The sequence below is a fragment of the Podarcis filfolensis genome, assembly GCF_964270895.1.
Source record: "Podarcis filfolensis genome assembly, chromosome: 7".
In the NCBI taxonomy this organism is placed as follows: domain Eukaryota; kingdom Metazoa; phylum Chordata; class Lepidosauria; order Squamata; family Lacertidae; genus Podarcis; species Podarcis filfolensis.
This window is the reverse complement of record NC_139603.1, coordinates 28,978,947-29,002,045: the sequence shown is the minus strand read 5'-3', so window position 1 is coordinate 29,002,045 and position 23,099 is coordinate 28,978,947. Positions and strand designations below refer to the sequence as shown.

The 23,099-nt window shown below is 41.7% G+C and overlaps 1 protein-coding gene across 1 annotated transcript; it reads left to right on the top strand.

The window, feature by feature from the left end:
* The first annotated feature begins 303 nt into the window (after positions 1-303).
* Positions 304-22,818, top strand: SLC35B3 (solute carrier family 35 member B3). Its single transcript, XM_083624009.1, has 10 exons — positions 304-489; positions 6,042-6,297; positions 8,162-8,283; positions 9,365-9,519; positions 11,238-11,345; positions 15,256-15,353; positions 16,137-16,229; positions 16,712-16,823; positions 20,097-20,166; positions 21,730-22,818. The coding sequence occupies exons 2-10, from the start codon at positions 6,097-6,099 to the stop codon at positions 21,878-21,880; spliced, it is 1,110 nt and encodes a 369-aa protein (XP_083480135.1). The 5' UTR covers positions 304-489; positions 6,042-6,096; the 3' UTR covers positions 21,881-22,818.
* Positions 22,819-23,099: the final 281 nt, after the last annotated feature.

Genomic DNA, 23,099 nt, shown 5'->3' with positions numbered 1-23,099 from the left:
TAAAATGAGCATTTTAAATTGTAAAACAGAAAATTTAATAACAATTATTTTTATGCATGTGTGTGTGTGTAGTAAAACATAAGGCATTAAAAAAATGAAGAAGAAGAAGTCTAGACAACAAGGTGGTGGAGAAAGATGAGGGAAGCATGCCCAAAGCAGCGCCTGGATCCCTCGAAAGGTCTCTAGCTCGGTGCGCGCAGCAGCGCCGACGTGGCTCGCGCCCGCCCGCGCAAGGCAGAGGCAGCGCCAGCGCCGCCAGCTCCCGCTTTGAAAGGCCGCTTCCAAGCCGCGGCGAGCGGCGCCAGGCGGAGCCACAAGAGCGCCGAGCAACTAACCCGACGCGCGGCGGTGGCGGCTCGATAGCTCGGCGCTCCCCGCCATTTTGGCCGCTGGAGGGGGAGCGGCGGCGGGGGCCGGAGCGACGGTGTCCGGCTGCCTGCACTCCTCTTCCCCGCCGCGGCCCCATCCAGCCCGCCTCTGCGGGTTCAGGTACTGGCATGGGCGCGGGGGGGGGGGAGGAGGCGGCGACGGCGCGGTGGGAGGGAGGGCCGCTTCCGGGAGGGCATCTCCCGAAGTTGGGCGGGGAAGGGAGAGGCTGAGCCACGCCTGGCCGGGGGGGGGGCGGGTGGTCCGTGGCTGTTTCTTCTTGCGGCTTCCTCCTCCCGCGGCTGCCCTAGAATCACAGACGGGACCCCCAAGGGTCATCTAGTCCAACCCCCCTGCGATCCTTCCCACCGCCGACCCTTGGTGGCCTCGAACCACCAACCTTCTACTTTAACAGCCAGAGGCTTTCCTCCCTTTCCACACCTTTTATTTGCAAACAGCATTTGTTTTGAACCATTTGAAAACATTGCATTTTTAGGCTTCAGCTCTGAAAGAGAAGCGATTTCTTTATTTACAAAGTGTGAATCACGTTTATTTTGTTTGCTTGAAGGTGTAAAAGGATTTAGCATTGCATTTTCAGGCTTATGCTCCGAAGGAAACGGAAACAAAACGGGTCTTGCTCCCGTGTGGCTCCTCTCCCTCCCTGCAGTCCGGTTTCCCATGGAGAGATTTGGAAAGGGGGAGAAAGGCAGGAGGGGTTGCTTCATTCTGGAGATGGTTTCTCCAGCTGCTACCTCTGTGGACCTTCCCTTTCGGGCTTAAAGGAAGGTTGGCTGATCAGATTTAGTGTTGGGGTTAGGAAAGTAGAATCATAGAATTGTTGAGTTGGAAGGGATCCTTAGGGTCATCTAGTCCAACTCCCAGGTGCGCTCAAGCCATCAACCTGGCAAATAGCTAGGTGTACTGACCCATAAGTAGCTTATGCTCAGAGGAACTTGCGCCAAATGGCTCTGGGCTGCCCCTTCTATTGGGAAGAGTTGAGGAAGCGACTTTCGGTTGCCCTAATGAAAAGGTAGCAAATTGGTTTGTGATTTGTTGTTGTGTTCTTACTGTCTGAGTGGGAAAGTGATTGTCATTATTATTATTATTGCCTAGGCATCAAAATAACTTGCCTGGCTGTGCAAGGTTGGCCGCGGAGACACCATTTGCCGCTTTGCCTCAGGCAGCAAAATGTCTTGGGCCAGCTCTGCAGCCACTTCTGAAACCAGGGTGCATATTGCCTTCTATGCAACACTTAGCATTTCCTGTTTCATAATTTCATGACATAAATTTCATTCCCTTCCCAAAGCTGGTGCAAGGAGAGGAAACTGCAAAGCGCATAAAAGATGGTGCTTTTTTCCTGTGGATTGAGAAGACCAAGAGCACCACCCCTTGCCTGTCTGCATGGCAGCGGCAAGGCAAACCAACTAGTTTTTTTAAAATTTTGTGAGGGGTGGAGAGACCGTTGGGCGGCTCTATCCTCCACCTGTCTGCCACATGGCAGCAATGTCCTCTCTGCAAAAATGGAGTGGGTTCCTGGGCTCCATCCTTCAGCCACCCATTCAGGTGTGCCTTATTTCTTTCTGAATGGGTTGGGGGAGAATGGGACTTTCATTCCCTCACCCTCGCTGTATGGCAGCTGCAGGAGGCAAGGCCAGATGTCAAAGGAGAAGTGGGCTAGTCAGAGTGGATTGGGGTGGTGCGGTGGGCGGGAGAGCAGCAGGTAGCACCAATAAGCTTCTCTTTCTTTGAAAAGATGGGATGCAAAGCAGCGGCAGATACGCTTACAAGTCGCTGTTGTTGCGTTACTGGGTTTGCACCACCGCCAGCTGATTCTGAGTGGGCCACACACATTTTGCGGGTTGAAGAAGTGGGGAGGAAAACAACCTGTTTCCTTCCAGTTACCGCATTTTCTTGCATCCTTCCACCTATGCGTTTGCCCTGAAATTTCCACCTGAAATCACAGTGCCAAAGCAAGATTGGAGCAAAAAAAAAAAAAAAAAAGGAGGGGGGATGCGGAGATAAGAGGAAAACAGTTTGCTCCTTTGCAAAGTGTGTGTGACCCACCAGGATCCATTAGTATTGGAGAAATGAAATGCCTCTGATATCCCTGAGACACACACACACACACACACACACACTCACATGAAGTCATGGTTTAGCATTGCTTGACCTGTGAACCAGCCCATTGTGCCTTTTAACAACACTGTAACAGAATGAAATATGCCCACTGCTACATATTATTGTTGTGAAAAGGCTCATTCTTTTCGGCTGTTAAAGCAAGGAATTGTGTCGTGGTTGATGTGTTTGGCAATCCTAGAGTCATTTCTGCCTCGCCACAGTATAGCCACACCAGATTGAGACGTTCCTGTAACAATGGAAGGACAATAAGAACTATGTGTGTATAAAACTCTTAATGTGATGGTGGAGGATATTTTGGTGAAAACATTCGTTCCAAATTACCTTTAATGGAAAATGCATATTCAAGATTTGCTTGCAGCCCAATCCTAGACACTAAGAAATGACCTGCGAGATTGAGTTCTATGAGAATTACTTTCAGATAAGTAAGAATTGTAGCCCAGTATTGATTTCTTCGCCCTTGTGCACTTTACACTACCCATTTGTACTTACATTTACATTCTTACCAACGACTGTTACATGTATATGGGAAAACATTGGGACAATAAGTTTTATGTTGCCACTGAGCTGCATGCCTCTCTGTTTTCTTTAGAATGTTTTTTTTTTTTAATCAAAACATTTTCTTGCCACTTTTCTGGGCAAATACCCATCCAAAACAGCTAACGACAAAAGACAAAAAGAAACAATATTACAAAAAAAAACCTGTTAAAATTGTATCTCTGTTTAAACATGTTTCACCTGTTGTTGAGAGACAGAACACAGAGTATACAAAGAGCTAGCATCCTCTTCATAGAATCTTGTAAAGTTGGAAGGGATCCCCTTCAATGCAGGGATCTCAGTTAAAGCATCCATGACATATAGCCATCCAACCTCTGCTTAAAAATCTCTAGCAAAAGAGAGTACACCACCTGCTGAGGAAGTCCATTCCACTGTCAAACAGCTCTTACTATCAGAACGATCTTGGTGTTTAGTCAGAATCTCCTTTTTTTGTAACTTGAATCCATTGGTTTGGGTCCTACCCTCTGGAGCAAGAGAAAACAAGTTTGATCCATCTTCCATGACGGCCCTTTAGATATTTGATGCAGCAGCAAAAAATAGCTAATGCTATTCTAGGCTGCATCAACAGAACTATAGCGTCCAGATAAAGGGAAGCAATAGCGCCACTCTATTCTGCCATGGCCAGACCACACCTGGAAGACTGTGTCCAATTCAGGACACCACAATTTTAAGAAGGATGTTGACAAGTTGGAATGTGTGTGACCAAGGAGGGTGACCAAGACGTGTTGTCAACAGGTGGTGCAGAGTTTGTACAGAGTCCCTGCCACAGAAGTGATTTGTGGTCAACTCTCACAGGGAAAAGTGTTCATTCCTATGCCAGACACCTTTTCCATAATAAATTAGTTGACCCTTCTCGGGCAAGGGTCTGTTAGGATATTTCCGTTCCACCTTAAAAGGGAGCAGGATGTTTGTGTCACAGCCTGCGCGTTTCCTGTTCACAGGATGTTTATGTTTTCTCTTGCTTTCGTTTTCTCTCTTGGTGTCGAAGACACTGAAGCAGGCAGTCATGTTTTTTTGTTCTGATCAACGCTGAATTAAACTTGTAAATATGCTCTCCTGCTGTGCATCTTTCGCTGTGTGCATTATCTGCTGATAGAGTGTGCATGGGCTCAGGAATGTGGCAATCTGTTTCTGGAGCTCGTGTCGCTAATTGCTGATACTGCGTGTCTACGGGAGATCGATGGACGTCCGGAGACGACGTGGAGGCAGTGATGGCCTTTGTCTCCCTGGCAGTATCCCAACAGGGTCATTGGTCAGTGGTAGAGCACCTGCTTTGCTTGCAAAAGGGCCCAGATTACATTTCTCGACAGAACTGGAAGAGAACCCTTTCTGAAACCCTGAAAACCCGTTGCCAGTGTAGACATTGCCAAGCTAGATGTACCAACGGTCTGACTTGGTGTAAGGCAGCTTCCTATGTTCCTATCACACACATCTTCAAACATGTATTCTCTACTTTTTATAAAAAAAAATGTGATCAGACTTGGAAGATTTTTAACCCTCCATCCAAGATGACAGGTATTCTGATTTTTTCAATCTGAAGCTATGCCCAGTTTGGCACATACAGAGAATTTATCTGTTTTTGAAGAGCTGCTAGCCAGACTTCAGTAAGCACGCTTGTGACAAGGACAAAGGAGACAAGTGAAAAAAGATTTTGGGGGAAGATTAAATGTGTTGATACATGTTCTATTAAGATGTGTGCTCATTTCAAGAGATCCATTATTTAATCATCAATGGCAGCTGTCAGTTTAACACATCCGCAAATGAAAAGGTCGATGTTCCTTGTTTTTGAAAGAACAGCTGAGGATTTGTTTGGCAACTTGTGATCTTAACTCTGGAAAAAAGAAAGGAAGAAAGCATGGGGAGGAATAAGTAGAGCGGTAACGCATTCAGTTTGTAAGCATTGTGATGTCAACACACGCTGAAGACTCACACAAGCTTTGTGCAGGAGCAATCTCCACTTGGATCCATTTTATTGGGGGAAGGCTCTCTCAGGTGGAGAAACACTTACCACAAAGTAAAGAACTATAAAGGGGATACTTCCATAGATAATCTCCAAATGCATAAAGTTGCATTTTACTAGTATATCCAGGCAAATGAAAATTAATTACTCCTAGCTAAGCTGCTGATAGGAACTTTTAGAGAGCATTGACTGAACAGTATGTTTAGCCTGAAGGTGCAAAACAGAAAAAAAAAACTTGTCGTGTAACACAGTTAGCAATTACTGTATTAAGTGTTTTGAAGCAGTGTATGACTGACAAATCCAGCTAGGCATTCTGTTTAATAAATACATTTTTATTGCATATATAGTTCCTTACTTTCTAACCTGTTTCTTTTACTCAAAACACCTTGCAAGAAAGGTAGCATACAACAATGTTTAAATTCTCATTGTTTATCCTGTAATTCACATATGGGAATATGCACATCGTTTTAGTTTCACAAATTAAGATTGCCATTTTATAGTAGCAGAGCAGGGAACTGTCTCTATCCAGCATCTATGGAGGCACATGGGATGCCCCTGCTGCAAGTATATTTAACAGAAAGATGGCTGATGCAGCAAAAATTATAACTGATCTTAAATCTACCCCCACCTTTTTAGTGAATCCAAGGTGGGTGTGCTTCAATTTCAAGAAGAGGGAAGTGTGCTGGTTTCACATTTGTTGAAGCTTGATTTTTAAGCAGCTGTGTCGAGTTTAGCCAACAAAATTGGGAATTGTCAAATTTCTTATCTATAGTCAGTCTTATGTTAATTCTGCTGCCTCTGTAGAATCAGGATCAGAGATTTTAGTCATATAGAAAGTATGGTGCATGCTTGTCTACTTGGTTTGCATGGTGGTTTCCATAATAATGGAATTTTAAAAATCCTTCTACAAGGATATCAAGAAGATTGATTCAATTAAAATTAAAATTGTGCTTGGAATATGGGACTGTCGTGGTTTTCATTTGAATGCTGTCTTGATTCAGTCTAAACTTGTTTCTTCCAGCTTTCAAACAAACATCAAAGATTTCATCGCCACCGAATGCAGCAAGCTAGGAATCATGGATCTGAAATTCAATTCCTCTCGGAAGTATGTTTCTATCAGCGTACCTTCAAAGTCCCAAGCTATGTCGCCACACATCAAATCAGTAGATGATGTAGTTGTCCTTGGCATTAATCTCAGCAAATTTAACAAGGCTACCCAGTTTTTCATTTGCGTTTCTGGAGTCTTTCTGTTTTATCTTATTTATGGATATCTGCAGGTAAGTGTTGTAATTCACTGCTTATGGTAATGTTTGTGTTTTCTTCTTCAGAATAACGTATTACTCAATAAAATTCTATTGTAATCTGTAGTGGCTTGATGCAGATATGAGGGCTTATTTTCTACTGTTACTTAATTTATTACCTGTCCGTCACCCAAAGGTTTCATGATAGGCCACAGCAGTCTGAAAATGCAATTATCGAAAAAAAGCTTAAAACAAATTACAGCCACAAGAATAGGGTGGGTCCTAAAAATGTCAAAGTGTCAGTTGTCAAAGTCCAGGGTAAAAAGGTGTGTCTTCGTCATACAACAGAAAGCATATAAACAATATAGTGGAGATGCCACACACAACACCTCTTCGGGGAGGCACTTTCACAATTTAAGCGCTGTTAGTGAGAATGTCCTCTCCCAGACTACCATCATCCTGAATGTCTTGAGGGCAGTAGAACCACGAGATGTCTTCCATCTCGCCGGACCCAGATCTTAGCTTCAGCTGGCAAGACACAACTTGGGACCTGTTGTCCTGTCTTCACATACACAGTGATGGGGTCTGAACCAGCCGTGAATAACAAGAATTAGATTTGGGAATCTTGGTGTATGGAATGGAAACATCAAATGGGTGTGCAGCTTCAGTAAAATCTCCCAGAGCCATGTCTGAGATTATTAGGGAAAGAGATTTAAAAGAAAACACCAGTAAAATGTGCCCATAACAGATTGATATGAATAACACACTGAATAATGTGTACGGTTCTGGTTGCCACATCTCTAAAAAATATGCCATCGGCTGGAAAAAGGTGCAGCAAAGGGTAATGAAAATAAATAATAATAATAATATAATAATAATAATAATAATTTATTACTTTTACCCCACCCATTTAACTGGGTTGCCCCTGCCACTCTGGGCAGCTTCCAACAGAATATAAAAGAACACACGATACCTAAGACATTAAAAGCTTCCTGCCTTCAAAGGTCATATAATTGGTTTTTGATATCTGATGGGAGAGCATTCCACAGGGCGGGCACCACAACTAAGAAGGCCCTCAGATGGCCTTACCATCTTAGTAAAGTTTAAAATGATTTAATGCTTTGTAGTTGAGGGGGGAAATATGACTAGGGGATGGAGGGCATGATAGGAGTTTATAATGTTATGAATGGTGTAGAGGAAGGACAAAGAAAATTCTCTTATAACACTAGAAATTGGGATCACCCAAGGAAACAGGTTGATAAGAGTCAGGATGGACTAAACGAAGAACACAATGCATAAATCATACAGGGAATTCTCTACAGCAATGATAGCAATGGCCAATAACTTAGAAGTCCAGAGACATAAATGGCTACATGATAGCCAAATGGAAGCTCCATGTTAGGAAGCAGTCTGAATCTAGATGCTGAGGAGCAAAGTGTTGAGAGTGGGCCTTATTTGTCTCACCAGTCTTAGAAATGGAAGGCAGGCCTAGATGGACTCATCAAGTAGGGTTTTCCTTATGTACTTATGTGATGCTGGAGTCTTGCACAAGAGGTGAGTAGATGAAGGGGACGTTTCTCTGACTTTAAAGCCCACCCAATGTGCCAACAAAATAGGATATCTAATGCTGGTGCTTGTTTTTCACACTGATGTTCAAAAACAAATTACATGAATTAAAAACAAGTCAGAAAGAGTATTCAAATTAATACCAAGTCTTAACTTGACAGGATGGTTAGCCAGATTCATTAAGCTAATGATAATTCTGTTCAATATTTTTAAGCTGGGAGGCAAAAAAACGTTAAAGCAAATTTCTGAGTAAGTCTAATTTTAAAAGTAAAAATATACAACATGGTCACATAGGCAATGTTTTAAATATGTTTCTCTGTTTTCCCTCTTCTAGGAACTGATATTTTCAGTGGAAGGTTTTAAACCCTTTGGGTGGTATCTTACATTAGTGCAATTTGGGTTTTATTCCATTTTTGGACTCATAGAACTACAGCTTATTCAGGACAAAAGGAGACGGTATGATATTATCTATATAGTCTTACTTTTTCAGATTATTATGTGGGTTAAATTTGATTAACTATTTAACCAGAAATTTGTGAAGTTGAATTGGGGCAGGAATCAGTCAAATATTATTTCTAAACATTTTGTCTGATTTAGTGAGATTCCATGACAATGCCCATGGTGTTGACTTGTGGAGCTGTCAGCCCAATGAAAAATGAGCATTGAATTTCTCTCCCTCCCCTCTTAATGTGGGGAGGTACTTTAAGATCACTTAATTGGCACAAATTTTAAAATTAATAAAAACATAGCAACAGATGCATACATTTCTCGTTTATTTTATACTGAAAAAGAGAATCATTTTTCTTTGTGGCTTTTATAATCTGTTCACATCACATGCTAGACGCCAGCTGATTCCCGAGTTTCTGAAATATTTGAGTCGTGTTACAATGGAAACTCCTGCAAAAAGGCTAGGATCCAACGGACTGTATGGGGAGCTTCCATGCATGAAGCAGACCTTACTGATCACAGATCTCCCATCCAGTAACTCCTAAGAAGTTACTCCTGAAATCTGGAAGACCTGAAAGAGGAGCCTTCCAGTCCAGTCCAAAGGCCGCTCATAAAAGAATGTGGGCTGTTCATATCCCAACTCTTCTTTGGGCATTAATTTTTTTTTTCTAGGGCTGTATAATATACAGAGTTCAGGGGTTTGAGGTTTTATATTATCTGAACCTACAGGAAGTCAATATTCTCAGGACAGTTATTTTGGATTAATCCCACTGATTGGTACAGAATATGTTGTATTCTGCATGTCTGTGTAGGGCAATGAATGAAAGGCATGAAATATCATGCTTTTATATCTTCCGTTGTAAAACAGAATAAATCGCCAACATACTGGCAGTAAATGATAATACAATAGTTAAGTTTTCTGGTTTATTATATCTAATTAAATAAAAAATAAATTCAGATTTCAGCACTAATTTAAATTCCATGAAAAGTCACCAGTTTGCTTATTAATCTTTACTTGCCACAATATTAAAGCCTCTCTTTTAGTGTTGACATTTGCTCCCCAATACAGAGCTTCATTTATATTTTCCAGGATCCCAGGCAAAACCTACATGATAATAGCTTTTCTAACAGTGGGTACAATGGGTTTATCAAATACCTCCTTGGGATATCTGAATTATCCTACACAAGTAATCTTCAAGTGCTGTAAACTGATCCCAGTTATGATAGGAGGAGTCTTTATACAAGGTATGCCTTATTCTTGCTATTGAATGCTATTCATTTCAGAAAATAAACTTGTAAAGACCCAGCAGTGGTTTATTCCCTAAACCCTCTCTATCCATTGCCTCCCTATAGAGGTCTTAAGTTACTTTGAAATCCTGGATTGATTTTGAATTTGAGTCAATAACCAAAATGAATCAAAACAAAACTGCAAAGGAGGCCTAGAAGCAGCTTGTAGGATGGAGAATCTTAGAATGTGATTGGGAAAGTATTTTTTATGCATTCCTGATTTAGACTGTCCAAAATGTAAATAGCTGGTAATTGAGGCAGAATTATTATCTGAACTTGCATTGAGTGTCTCTTGAGACCTCCATTACACTCTCTCTCTCTCTCACACACACACACACACACCCAGTTTGGTGAAAGTGGGTGTAATTCTATTGTGTTGAATTATTTTTGGGGAGGAGAGGCAAGTAAGTCAGTCTTTGTGTTTCTTTAAGGATATGAACAGAGCCTTCATTTTTTGTGCTGATCATGCTACACCTCAGCCACTGAATAAAAGTTAACACTGCAGGGTTGAGTCTTGTTAATGCTTTTGTGGAGGCTCGTGGTGGTGGCTTCACTTTGAAAAAGTTTGACATTTCTTGCCTGAGCCTAGAATAATTTATCTACTAACTCCGTTCATGAAATCCCCAAGGTGCTACTGCTTTCATTTGATGGAGAGAGGCTCACTTATATGGGTTATTTTTACTCTATGGGAAACCTAGGAAAACCGCCCTTTGAATTGGCATTCTTGTTGCTTTTAGTGAGTGCAGCTGGCTAGTTTTTTTGAATTTGGTTATGAAGTGAAACAGCTGAGAACAGTAGTAATAATTGTTGGTTTTCTTAATGATAATGAAGTTAGATTTCAGAGATTGATTTCAGACTTGAAATCCTCTTTAAAGGCTGTTCTTTAAACTGAACAGTCTAGGTTCAACACTTCTTAATACCTTTGAAGCATCTAGAATGGGAGGTGAAACATACCACCTGCAAAATTTCAGTATCCACATGCCCCAAGATTTTAGACGTTGTTACAAAACTATATGTTAAAAAGTTTCAACTAGCAGAAAATGTATCTGTAGGCCACCTATTTTGATACTAGGTGTCAGGATATTGCCACTGAGGGCTGGTTCATATGTTCCTCCAGTGGCATGGTTGCTGCCTCTGCATTGCTACGTCACACAACAGTCCAGCAAATGTACGTAACCATGGAGACAAAGGATGCTTCTCATGCCAGTACAGTTGTACCTTGGAAGTCGAGTGAAATCTGTTCCGGAAGCCCGTTCAACTTCCAAAACATTTGGAAACCAAAGCGCGGCTTTGGACGTTCAGATTCCAAAAGAAGGTTCGAAAACCAGAACAATCACTTCCAGGTCTGCGGCGTTTGGGAGCCAAAACGTCTGTGTTCCAGAGCATTCAGGATCCAAGGTGTGACTGTACTCTGGGCTCCCAAACGCCAGAGTGTAACTCCATCCATGCTTTCCATTGGTTCTTTTTATTATATATCTTACTGCACCAGTGTGGAAAAAGACCACGCTCAAGCAGCAACAAGGTTGATAATGAGATTTAGGATTTGGCCCCAAGAGCTTGAGTTAGGCGGTGAATTGAATATTTGTTTACTTGCTGTGTACTCAGTACCAAATGAACCAAAGAATTAAATCTTCCATCATTGCATGGTGTCAAATTCTCCCTTTTTTCCTGCACAGGAAAACGTTACAATATTGCGGACGTTTCTGCTGCAGTGTGCATGAGCTTGGGCTTAATATGGTTTACTCTAGCTGACAGCACCATTGCACCGAATTTTGACTTAACAGGTAAAATATTTAATGGAAATTTGTACTCTAATAGGAATTGATGTGTTTTTGGAGAAGAAAACTGGCGTATCTCCAGCGGAGCCAGGCTGGGGGACATACAGTGACATAGCTGAGCTGGGAACCTGCTTGGCTGAGCTGGAGATCTGCCATGTCCTAACTCTCTCATCCCAGTGGATCTAGGATTATGGATCTAGGATTAGGACTGTGCCCTAAGAGCCACCGAGAAAATTTCTGTAGAGCTTCTCGGTCCAGTATATCTGAAGGAGTGTCTCCACCCCCATCGTTCTACCCAGACACTGAGGTCCAGCGCTGAGGGCCTTCTGGCGGTTCCCTCGCTGCGAGAAGCCTAGTTACAGGGAACCAGGCAGAGGGCCTTCTCGGTGATGGCGCCCTCCCTGTGGAACGCCCTCCCACCAGATATCAAAGAGAACAACAACTACCAGACTTTTAGACAACATCTGAAGGCAGCGCTGTTTAGGGAAGCTTTTAATGGTTGAGGCATTACTGTGTTTTAATATTTGGTTGGAAGCCACCCAGAGTGGCTGGGGAAGCCCAGCCAGATGGGCGGGTTATATATAATAAATTATGATTATTATTTATTATTGTGAAGGAGAACCTCCTTGTTGGTTTTACCAAAGAAAAAGAAAAAGCTGTTTTCACAATGGTTGAAGAGGTCAGGTTTGGAACCCATTCCCCTGAAGGAATGCCAGCCAGCCATATACCCCTTTGCATTCTGCTCGCAATATAACAGAATGCTGTACTTTTCCATATTGCATCCTAGCTTTATTTTTTAATTAAAATTTCAATTTTAAATTAGACTTTTCCTGATTATTCAATACTTCACTTGCAGTCAGCCTGGGAATATACTTTCGCATGCAATTTTCAATGTGGAAAATAAAAACTAAAAAGACAGGAAAATGAGTTCTGCAAAGCAGAACCCTTTGCTGAATAGCAGTCGAACTCCACGACCTTTACAAGATGCATACTTAATGAAGCAGGAGACTATGCACTTTGAGGGCAAAGCTGATCCCATATGTCTGTTTCAAAAAAAAAAAATCTATGTAAAGCCATCGCTTTCCTTCAGTGCTTAATATTATCGCTGGTTTCTACATGTGTGTATTTGCTGTACAAAAAAAGAGATGTTGTTTAGGACTCTGAGTAATTATAACCAGGGTTTTACTTTACTGCCAGAATTTGGGCATGTAATGCCACAGGCTTGTATATTTCTACTTTTATCAGTATTATTATTATTTTTTAAAGAGAAATGAATTGTCAATCCATTAGGAGATGGAAGGAAGAACATATAATCCATAGATCCGTACAATAAAGTAGCCTGAACCTGTAGGGATGGTGCCAGGTTTCCTTCCTTTTTTCTGAAGTTTTTGCTTTAACCCCCACTCTTCATGCCCAACTGCATTTGCTCATATTTCTTATGTTGACCTTGGCTTCCCCCTTCATCTGTTTTGCCACTGTCCAAATTTAAATTCCCTTGAGATAGGGAGTTGGTTTTCTTTCTTCGCTTGTGCTTTAAAGTATTGTGTACATGGATGGTAGGATGTAGAACATGGGTAGGCAACCTAAGGCCCGGGGGCCAGATCTGGCCCAATCGCAGTCTAAATCTGGCCCGTGGGTGGTCTGGGAATCAGTGTGTTAGTACATGAGTAGAATGTGCCCTTTTATTTAAAATGCATCTCCGGGTTATTTGTGGGGCCTGCCTGGTGTTTTTACATGAGTAGAATGTGTGCTTTTATTTAAAATGCATCTCTGGGTTATTTGTGGGGCATAGGAATTCATTCATTTTTTTCCAAAATATAGTCCGGCCCCCCACAAGGTCTGGGGGACAATGGTCCGGCCTCCTGCTGAGAAAGTTTGCTGACCCCTGGTGTAGAACAAATAACGTTTACACTACAGCAGGAAATTCAGTCTGCCAGTTCAGATGTCACAGTAAAGCCAGGGTTGGGCAACCACCAGTCTGTGGGCCAAATACGACCCACCAGATCATTCCCCCTAAATGGCACCTACCTGCCCCCCGAGGTCATATGTGGGGCAGGTAGAGTGGCAGCTGGATTCAGCTACTTGACCAAGTTCCTCGGCTGATAGGTGGCGAGTTCAAGCCTGCTTGGTTTGGCTGCAGAAGTTATCCACTGGGAACCTGTGCATGCAACTTATCCCCACAGAAAGCAGCCTTGAATTCCCTCCCTCTCAGCTGATGGGCGATGGAGTTTAAGCCTGCTGGTCGGCAGCACTTTGAAACACTGTGCAAACCTTCTGTAGTGCCGTGAAGTCACTATTTTCCCGCAACCCTGTGGACCACCTTTAACAGGTGTGTGGGATAACTCACCTGATGTCATTATGATGGGTGGAGATGCCCACTTGTCAAAAGTGGGGGAATATGAAGAACCTAAAGGTTATCCACCCTTGCACCGACTTATAGTTTAGCATGATATGAACAAATCAAAACAAGCCTTAAGGCTAAACTCTGCCCTTTGTCCCTCCTCCACAAGGAATTCAGAACTGTTCAATTTTGTTTCTGCTTAACTGTGGCTTATGGCATTGTCAACGGTGGCTAATGTTAACGTCACAAGTCAACATCAAACCTAAGCAAACACTTCAAAACTCTTCTTTGTAATTGTGTGAGCAAGGAGCACAGAAGGCAGCTTGATCTCATCACTAAGCTATGGTTTTGTTGACATCCCAGTACGGCCGTTGTGTTCAAATTTGCCTTGGGTCCTGCTAAAAAATTATGTGTCTCGAGCAAAATGTTTTGCTGTCATTGTACTGAAATAAAGTTTTCATAAGTCAGTCACAATGTCAAGTTCTTAACTTGCCTTGCAGTGCATGCAGCCCTATTCCTGGTCACTAAATAATATTAGATTTCCTTTCACTAGTTTATAATCAAATTGTTGTGGAAGCATTTACACTCAAGCTTGTATTATTCTTAGCTGAAGCATTTTTTGAGTTGCATAATTTAATCAAAATTCTTTAAACATTCACATTGTCAAGGGCAAATCTATTTACATGTGACAGCTTTTGCCCAAGGAGACAAAACTGAGCTTTGAGGTTAAACGGAACTTGTAATTTTTGCTGATACAAATGTTAGAAACATAAAAACTGAGTGAATTTAAAGTATCGGCTGTGAGAACAGTATCACCCATATTGTGTCCATCAAAGACTGGAAAATTAGATTTAAGGCTCTTTTAATAGTATTGAAGAACATGGTAAGCGATGTTGTGTAAAAATGGGGAAATACAATAAGCCTAAATATGCAGCAATACAGATTCTGTTAATTTTATTAATTGATTGATTTGATTGATTTAAAATGTTTAAATGTTGTTGCACGTCAAGCAGTTGTTGCTTTCTTTGCTATCTGGAAAGAATATATATTGCAAAGTGTATCCCTCCAAATGTTTGTCTTCCCTTCTGCTTTTCCCCCCTCAAAATGGAGAATATGGTTGCTTTTGTGTTGTTCTTTGCATCATACGTAAAAAGCAGGTCTTACCCAGATTTTAATAGTGCAGAGAATAAGAGAATGTATAACCCTTGTTTTCTAAACTCCAATCAGGAGTGCCAAATTGGCCCCATGGCCCTGGCACAGAATTTTGTGGGTGCTCGGCCCCTTCATGGGGAACTTTGTGGGCACTCAGACACCCAGGACCCCAGGAAGTTAGCACCTATGATTCCAACAGGTCTACATCAGAAGAACCATGGGCAATATTTATTTGTGGCATCCCACTTGCACAAATGAGACAACTCCAGTTTTGGTGAGGAGGAGAGAGAGTTTGATCTGGCAAGCAAAAACGCTTGCACTGACAGAACAATTGCCTTAGTGCAACACTGAATTCTATCCATAATGTTAGAGTATGTGCCTATTGCTTTATTTTATGTTATGTCCTTTTCTGATTCCTTAAAGGTGTGGTCCTTATATCCCTTGCCCTCTGTGCAGACGCCGTTATAGGAAACGTGCAGGAAAAGGCTATGAAGTTGCACAATGGCTCCAACTCTGAAATGGTAAATGTTCCCCTTCTATAATTTTATTCAGTTATGGGAGCTGTGGGGCAGAGTTCTGTTCTATTTCTGTCTACTGTTTTATGTCGGTCAGCCATGATTAAAAAATGTGCATTGCACTGAACCCAGAAGTGACTTGAAAACATCACAGAAACGTTGAGGAATGGGGTGGGGCAGGGGCAGAACAGAGTGTTTTTAGGCTTTGTCAATGGTGTTTCAAATATACGCGATTTCACTTTAGCGTACGGTACCTCGGAACATAACCCCCACGTAAATGGAGGGTTGCCTGTACAGGAATAGTCCTGTCTGGTTGTTGCCAATAGTAAACATTTATTGCTCTGGCCTAAGTTAATGGCAAGAGAAATTGTGAATTTAAAAATAAGAGCGTAACTTCAGACAGAGTTTTATTAAAAATTAAAAGATTTGTCTTCACAGCCAGCAACTACTGCTGTGTAAATTCGGTAAGGCCAATGCACGCAATTGCCATTTAATTCATGATAACTGTAACTATCATTCAGAACAAGGCTGTATAAAACAGCAGATCTGTTAACCAGAGAATCACCTTGTAAGTGTATATTATATCAATTGCCATTTGAGGCGTGTTTATCAAGCAAGTCACTCAGAAGCTAATATCTGAGGTTATTGCCTGTATTATACTTGAAAAACGTAACTTTCAAAAGAGATTACATTCTTCCAGCAAAGAGATGTGCTAATAGAGCACACACTATATATGGCGTTTTAAAAATACCACAAGATTAAAATAATTTGTTTTTGTAACTATTCCAGGTTTTGTATTCCTATTCAATAGGTTTCCTGTATATTTTATTGGGACTGACATGCACTAGTGGCTTAACCCCTGCAGTAACATTTTGCTCAAAGGTAAATATTTTTTTTCCATTTAAAAAAGTGTGATCGCCCCCCATTCATGTGCAGTTAGATTATTTTTGGCCAAATCACATTACTAGGCTTTGCATTCCTGCTTGAACATTTTTTTTATGATGCTTTGATGATTTTCACTGCACTTGATACTTTTCTTATGAGTTGGTGGTTTATAAATACTGCAATAAATAAACAAACAAACAAATGTGCATTAAAGTTGATTCTTTGATCCATTGACTTGGGTATATGTACCCAGCCTCATCAGAAATTACTTTTATTCTTCAAAAAGTCCAGGAGTAATTTTTTTATCATTTCATTATGACTTTCCTCAATTTTCCAATAAGAATAAATAAAATTGTGAATGATTTAAGATTTTGTTATTTTGGTTCGGGCAGTTGATTAAAGGCATTTATTTCATTTTGCAGTACCTCGGGGTTTGTTTTGCATCTTCCTCCGTTTAATATTTTGTCTTGTTCCTGCAGCACCCAGTTCAAACATACGGCTACGCATTCTTGTTCTCCTTGACTGGCTATTTTGGAATCTCTTTTGTCCTAGCCCTGATTAAAATCTTTGGAGCTCTTTTAGCTGTGACAGGTACAGTTCATTTTTTTAGTTCATTTTTTAACAGAAGAATTGAATAAAAAATCCTGATTTGGGATAAAGCTTGTACATTATTTCTGCTCCGTCTCCTGTTCTTTTGTTCTGTGAATGGTTTAATGGGTTCATGTGGTGAGGGGTAGCGTGTCTTAGGTACGTACCGCTTTTTTTGTTTTGATCCAGTGCTTCCACCTACCAGACTGCTTGCGCAAATACATAGATCATTGCATCAGAGGTAAATGTCACCTTCCACACATTTGCAATTCAAAAATGCACGGCAGATATGTATTAAATGGAAAAGAAATGTGTATAAAAGCAAATGAGGTAGAGAAAAAGAAATGATTAAATTATAACATCTCTAAGCTCCTTGACTGTAAATTGGGGAGGGGGGGAGTGTCTTTCATTTTTCCTTACTTCAACAGGATTCCAATTATATACGAATAAGAATTCTGTCAATTCAGTAGCATTAAAGCATTACATTCACTGCTCAGTTATACAGGCATGACAAATATGTTCTCAGAATCAATACTGGAAATAATTTGGTGGTGGGTGGGACCAAATATTAACCTTAGAAAGGGGGTGGGGTGAGAAGCTCTAGAAGGATCCTAGACCCATCTATCAAGCAGATAAAAGTCTTGGTTTGGTTAAAAAAAAGAGGGGGGATAAGATATTAAGCTTTATCTTTTTCTCCATAAACCTTAATAAAATTTATTTTAGAAAAATACATCAAACTGACTTCTGGGGCTAGTCTTTGTATATTAGAAGCATATGTTGCCTTACTTTAAATCCACATCCAAGAATTTTCCCTGACAGCATAGTAGACTTGGGGAGAATGATCAAATGACCCACATTGGACAGATAGCCTACTGATGCACTGATGAGGAGATGGGTCGTTCGGCCTTGTGCCCTATAGTCCAGCAGGGGGGGCATGTTTCCACTCCCCTGGAAACATTTCCAGGCATCTTTAGGTCCAACAGGCAAGGAGTCTGTGTCTGCACTAGGACAGAGAAGGTGAAAAGGATCATTTACCCCCCACCTCCAAGAGGTTGGGCTCCAAGCCCCCATCAGCCCCTGCTGTCATGGCCAGTGGTCAGGGCTCATGGGAGGTGAGGTCCAGACACATCTAGAAGAGCCACAGGATCTCTAATTTCTGCACTAGGGTCTTGGTCCTAAGCCTTCCCTGGAAGCAGCTGTATACGCAAACCCATTTAGAGAGGAGTGTGTCAGCAAGGATAGAAAGGGTTGCCATCTGCCTGGTGGTTTCTGAAAGCTGTTGCGGTCACTTTGACTGGTGCCAGAGCCAAGCATGCTGCAGTATAGTTGTTTAAATGGCACACAGGCCAGTGCTGCATATTACTGCTCCATTTGTCCAGCAGAGGATGCAGTTTTGGCAGCTATACAAGTCTCCACTTTTATACCACAGCAGCTAAAGTGTGAGCTTAGGCTGCTCAATTGTCGGCCTTCATTGAGCCCTGCCATTAGGTAAATGCAGTTAAGCGACCTGGAAAAACGATGCTTTTTTATTTTTAAAAATTGCATAAATAGGAGGAACAGTCTCCTCCTCCCCAATTAAAGTCAGGCTCCCCTTTTCATTCTAGCAACAAACACCCGAATAACCTTGGACAAATCACTTCACCTTCTCGTGCCTCCATTTTTCATTTTTTATAAAATGGGAATAAAATATTTAACACATCCATAAAGAAGTGCTTTGGCTATCCATTGAAGAAGAAGGGGGGGGAAAGTTCTGTGTTACTGCTGCGTATTATTTCATTGCAGGGGATTGTGGCAGAATGAGACAGATATACGGTATGGTGAAAGGCTGATAAGACGCCCTATAAAAAAGGCTTCATAACTACAAAATCTTCTGCTCAAGCCGAAGACTGACAGGCAGCCTGAGCAACATAATTTGCTGACCTTGTTGTGCCTGCAGGGGAATTCCAGCATGCACAGTCATAGACCCTGTGAAGTCTGCTTGGGTGTATAGATGCCTAAAGGTGCTGGGGATGAGGAGCTTGCCATGGGCTGGAGCTGCAATAACCAGCCAGCAATGCTGCAAGATTTATTAGAGCAACCGATCCAGTTGATAGATTGATCATCTGCCTTTTTCCCAGTTAATCAGTTGAATCGGTTAGACAGTAGGTGCCATTTTGAGATACCGAAGGAAGGAAGAGACTTGCAGTTTACAGTGGTACCTCGGGTTAAGTACTTAATTGGTTCCAGAGGTCTGTACTTAACCTGAAACTGTTCTTAACCTGAAGCAGCACTTTAGGTAATGGGGCCTCCTGCTGCCGCCGCGCTGCCAGAGCACGATTTCTGTTCTCATCCTGAAGCAAAGTTCTTAACCTGAAGCACTATTTCTGGGTTAACAGAGTCTGTAACCTTAAGCATATGTAACCCAAGGTACCACTGTATTATAGAACCAAACCTTACCACTCACAGTTAGGCAAACTACCTTTAATGCATTAAAAAAAATCTATAGCAGTAATGAATCATGACCAAAACAAGCGTAAAGCATAACTGGAAACCTCGCCGATGACAGTGTACTCTTCTCAATTACAATTGGTTCTCCGTTGATTAAGCAACAAAACCTTTTGCTGACTGATCCACAAATTTAAAGCCCATATTATGTAGTTAGACACAAAAGATCTCATGCAATGATTTTGGTCTCTCTGGTTCCTTTTCTTCACCACCTCTGGGCGACCATGTATCCAAAAAATTTGGGACCCCTTTAGAAGCACCTTCAAGCATTGCACATCATCATGCCAGCTGAGAGAGCCAGCCATGAGAGCTTTCTTCCAGCATTGGATCAGAGCTCTAGATCAAGCAGATTTTTTGTGTGTCTCTTTTTTAAAAAGAGCCTGTGTCTGTAGCCTGGTGAATGTTGATAAAGTTATTATTGGAATAACTTTACATTGATGCTTTGCCGTTACATAGACCGCACACTGTGGCAGATGTAAAGCAGCACCCATGTGGCCACCACCCCTCTAAATCCAGAGAAGATTAGTAATAAACCAGATGTGAAAACAGTAGAATAAGTTGGTGATACCTAACTTAAATGCCATTCATTTTGATGGAGCTGAAGTGCAGCTAACTTTCTCTGTATTGGGGGCCATGATGTCAGTTTATTGCAAGTAAATGCAAGCTGCAGTAAGGCGTGAGGTTGTGATTACCGCGTTTGCCATCCTTTGCATGATGCTTCTGTTCTGGTGCATTGAAACTGTATTTTAGTTGGGATGGAACTAATGTTTTAACGGACTTGTTTTCCTTCAGTCACAACAGGAAGAAAAGCCATGACAATTGTACTTTCTTTTCTGTTTTTTGCAAAGCCATTTACATTCCAGTAAGTATCCATCTACATGTATTGACTATAATTAATACACCTAATGTATATAATGTTGTGATTTAAACGTAATCACTGAACGCATCCTATAATTTTTTTTGATAATTTATGGCCCACCTGCAGGGATTTTTTATTTATTAATTATTTGCCACTTGTATCCCACCTTTCCTCCATGGAGCCCAAGGCAGCATAGATGGCTCTCCCATTCTCCATATTGTCCTCACAACGATGTTGAGGGTTAGTGACTGGCCCGAGGTCACTGAACTTTCTGGTCAAGTGGGGATTTGAACTCTGGTCTCCCAAGGCCTAATCCTGCATTCTAACCAGTACACCCCATAAGCAAGCCTATGCTTTGCTACACCCACAGTGGGATTTCTGTTTTTGTTCCGTCCTTGACTTGCGTGGGGTGCATGAGCTTAAGACATGAAGAACAGAAGCAAGAACAGAACTAAGGGGCACTTGGATAAATTAATTTGATACATGGCTACAAGTGGGAGGTTGTTACATTGTTTGCCCGAAACCCCAAAATTATATGACATCACAAACGTAAACAGACTTTTAAAATGAATTAAGGCCCCACCCAAAGAAGATGTGTGCTTTGTTATGTGTTCGCGAGCCAGCATGGTGTAGTGGTTAAGAGCGGTGGACTAGTAATCTGGTGAACTGGGTTCACATCTCCGCTCCTCCACATGCAGCTGCTGGGTGACCTTGGGCTAGTCACACTTCTCTGAAGTCTCTCAGCCCCACTCACCTCACAGAGTGTTTGTTGTGGGGGAGGAAGGGAAAGGAGTTTGTTAGCCGCTTTGAGACTCCTTAAGGAGAGTGAAAGGCAGGGTATCTTCTTCTTCTTATCTCCTAATCAGTCTTCACCAGGGTTGATAATATTGTCCCACCTCTCCACCAGGTATGATTGGGGGGGAGGGCGCTCAATCGCTCTCCATACAGAGATGTAGCTGAAGAGGCCGCCCCCCATAGGGAGCTGCCTCTTTTTGTGTGTGTGGCATCCTTCCTTCCAGGACCCATACACAGAAGTTGGGATGCTCAGAAGGCAGGCAGTGCTTATTGTCACTAAGAATAAACCTTTATAGGTATAACAGCAAAGTGTTCACCCAATTTTTAGAGCAAAAACATGTCCTAGCACTCACGAAATTTGGAAAACGCACATTTTGTAATAGCAGTGAACTGACTTGTGAAATAAATGGAAACCTTGGTTTCGGAGACAATACAAACCCGTCTTGCTATATGGAAATTAGAAGATGCATTATAAATCTTAGAATCATAGAGTTGGAAGGGACTGCGAGGGCCATCTGGTCCAGCCCCCTGCAATGCAGGAATCTTTTGCCCAACATGTGGCTTGACCCACAGCCCTGACATTAAGAGTCTCAGCTGTACCGAGGCAGATGAATACTTATGGAAGCTAATTTTTTCGGTCTACCATATTCCTCCACCCCTTTACAAATTCAATTTTAAATTCTGGGACTACCGCTTTGCTTCCTACAAGACCCTTGCCATACATCCATACAGTTGCTAATGTGTTGTTCCACCCCTCTTTCTCCATTTTAGGTACGTGTGGTCAGGCTTGCTGGTTGTCCTTGGTATATTCCTCAATGTTTACAGCAAGAACATGGATAAACTCAGACTCCCTTCAGTGCGCAGTCTCTGGAATAAATGTACCGAAGAAAAACAGACAAGGACGTTGTCCCAAACGGTGTAGACAGTGGCTTGCGCCATGTGTTGCGCTGGACTGTTTGTTTCTGTTACTTCATTGCAATAGTCTCCAGCTGACTCGTTTTCCAAAGGGAATGACACTAAAACCAAAGGAGTCAATGGCATTTCGTCGACTTGCAGATGGCGGACATCAGCGTCTCTGTGAAAACCCTCTCTTGGAAGCTCCCAGGTCTCATCCTGTGTGGGGGCCCGGTCTGGATAATGGCATTTGACGATGGGCTTTAAGGGACAGTGGTTCTCGTGTGAGCTGTTGAAATCTTCACTCCAAATAGGGCACATAGGAGAGGGGGTGTGTGATTAATTTGGGCATTTTAATTGCTGCTGCTCTTGAAATCAAGTGGGTCTTTTGTGTTTTATTGTTGGGATCAGTTTATTTAAATGTAACGCTGTTTTGAAACAAGATAGAAACTAATCAGAACCTGATTGACTAAACTGAAAGGTTAAGCCAGCGAGGTTTTAATTATTATGCCATAACTTTTTTTATTTTTGATTTTTTAAAAAAAAAAGTCTTAAAGCTTCTATTCCCATTGTTTTTTGAAGGTTTTCTTCTGAAGGAAAAAGCAAAATGAAATTCTCTTCAAGTGGGTGGCTTTGAGACACGTTTAAAGGAACCAGCCTCCTGTCTATGCATTTTCTCTCTCTCGTTGATTCGTAAGGAATGGTACTTCACATTAAAGTATCAAGAAGGTCTTAATGTACCGGACAACTCATTTCCTTGCTACCTCTCCATATTGTAATGAAATGAGTGGGACCTAGGAAAGTAGCTAAAAGAGTGGAGGAGGGATTACTTTGATTATTGCATATTGTAATTAGCTTAGAAATGGGCTCGTTCAGTGGAGCGCTTTCTATACTGTGCACTTTAACAAATTCTGTGCCATGAAAAGCTGAATTCCGCAACGTGAATAAATTCTGCACATGTGTGTATTTGCTTGTTTTACATTCTTCCTTTTGCTTCTGCAAATCATGGGGAACTACAGTTATGTAGAATGTTCGTGCCAAACTTTTACCTGCTACTTAGCTTTCCCTTTTAACTTCTTAACACATTTAAGCCTATATATAGACTTAGGAGCTAGAAGTTTCTTTTAAACAAATTGTCAGGGTGCTGAATGCTGCACATAATCCCGGTTTTCACTTCCTTGGGTTGCAACTGAAAAATATAGGCAGTCCTGACATTGGTTTATAATCTCATGAGTTGTTACAGTCAC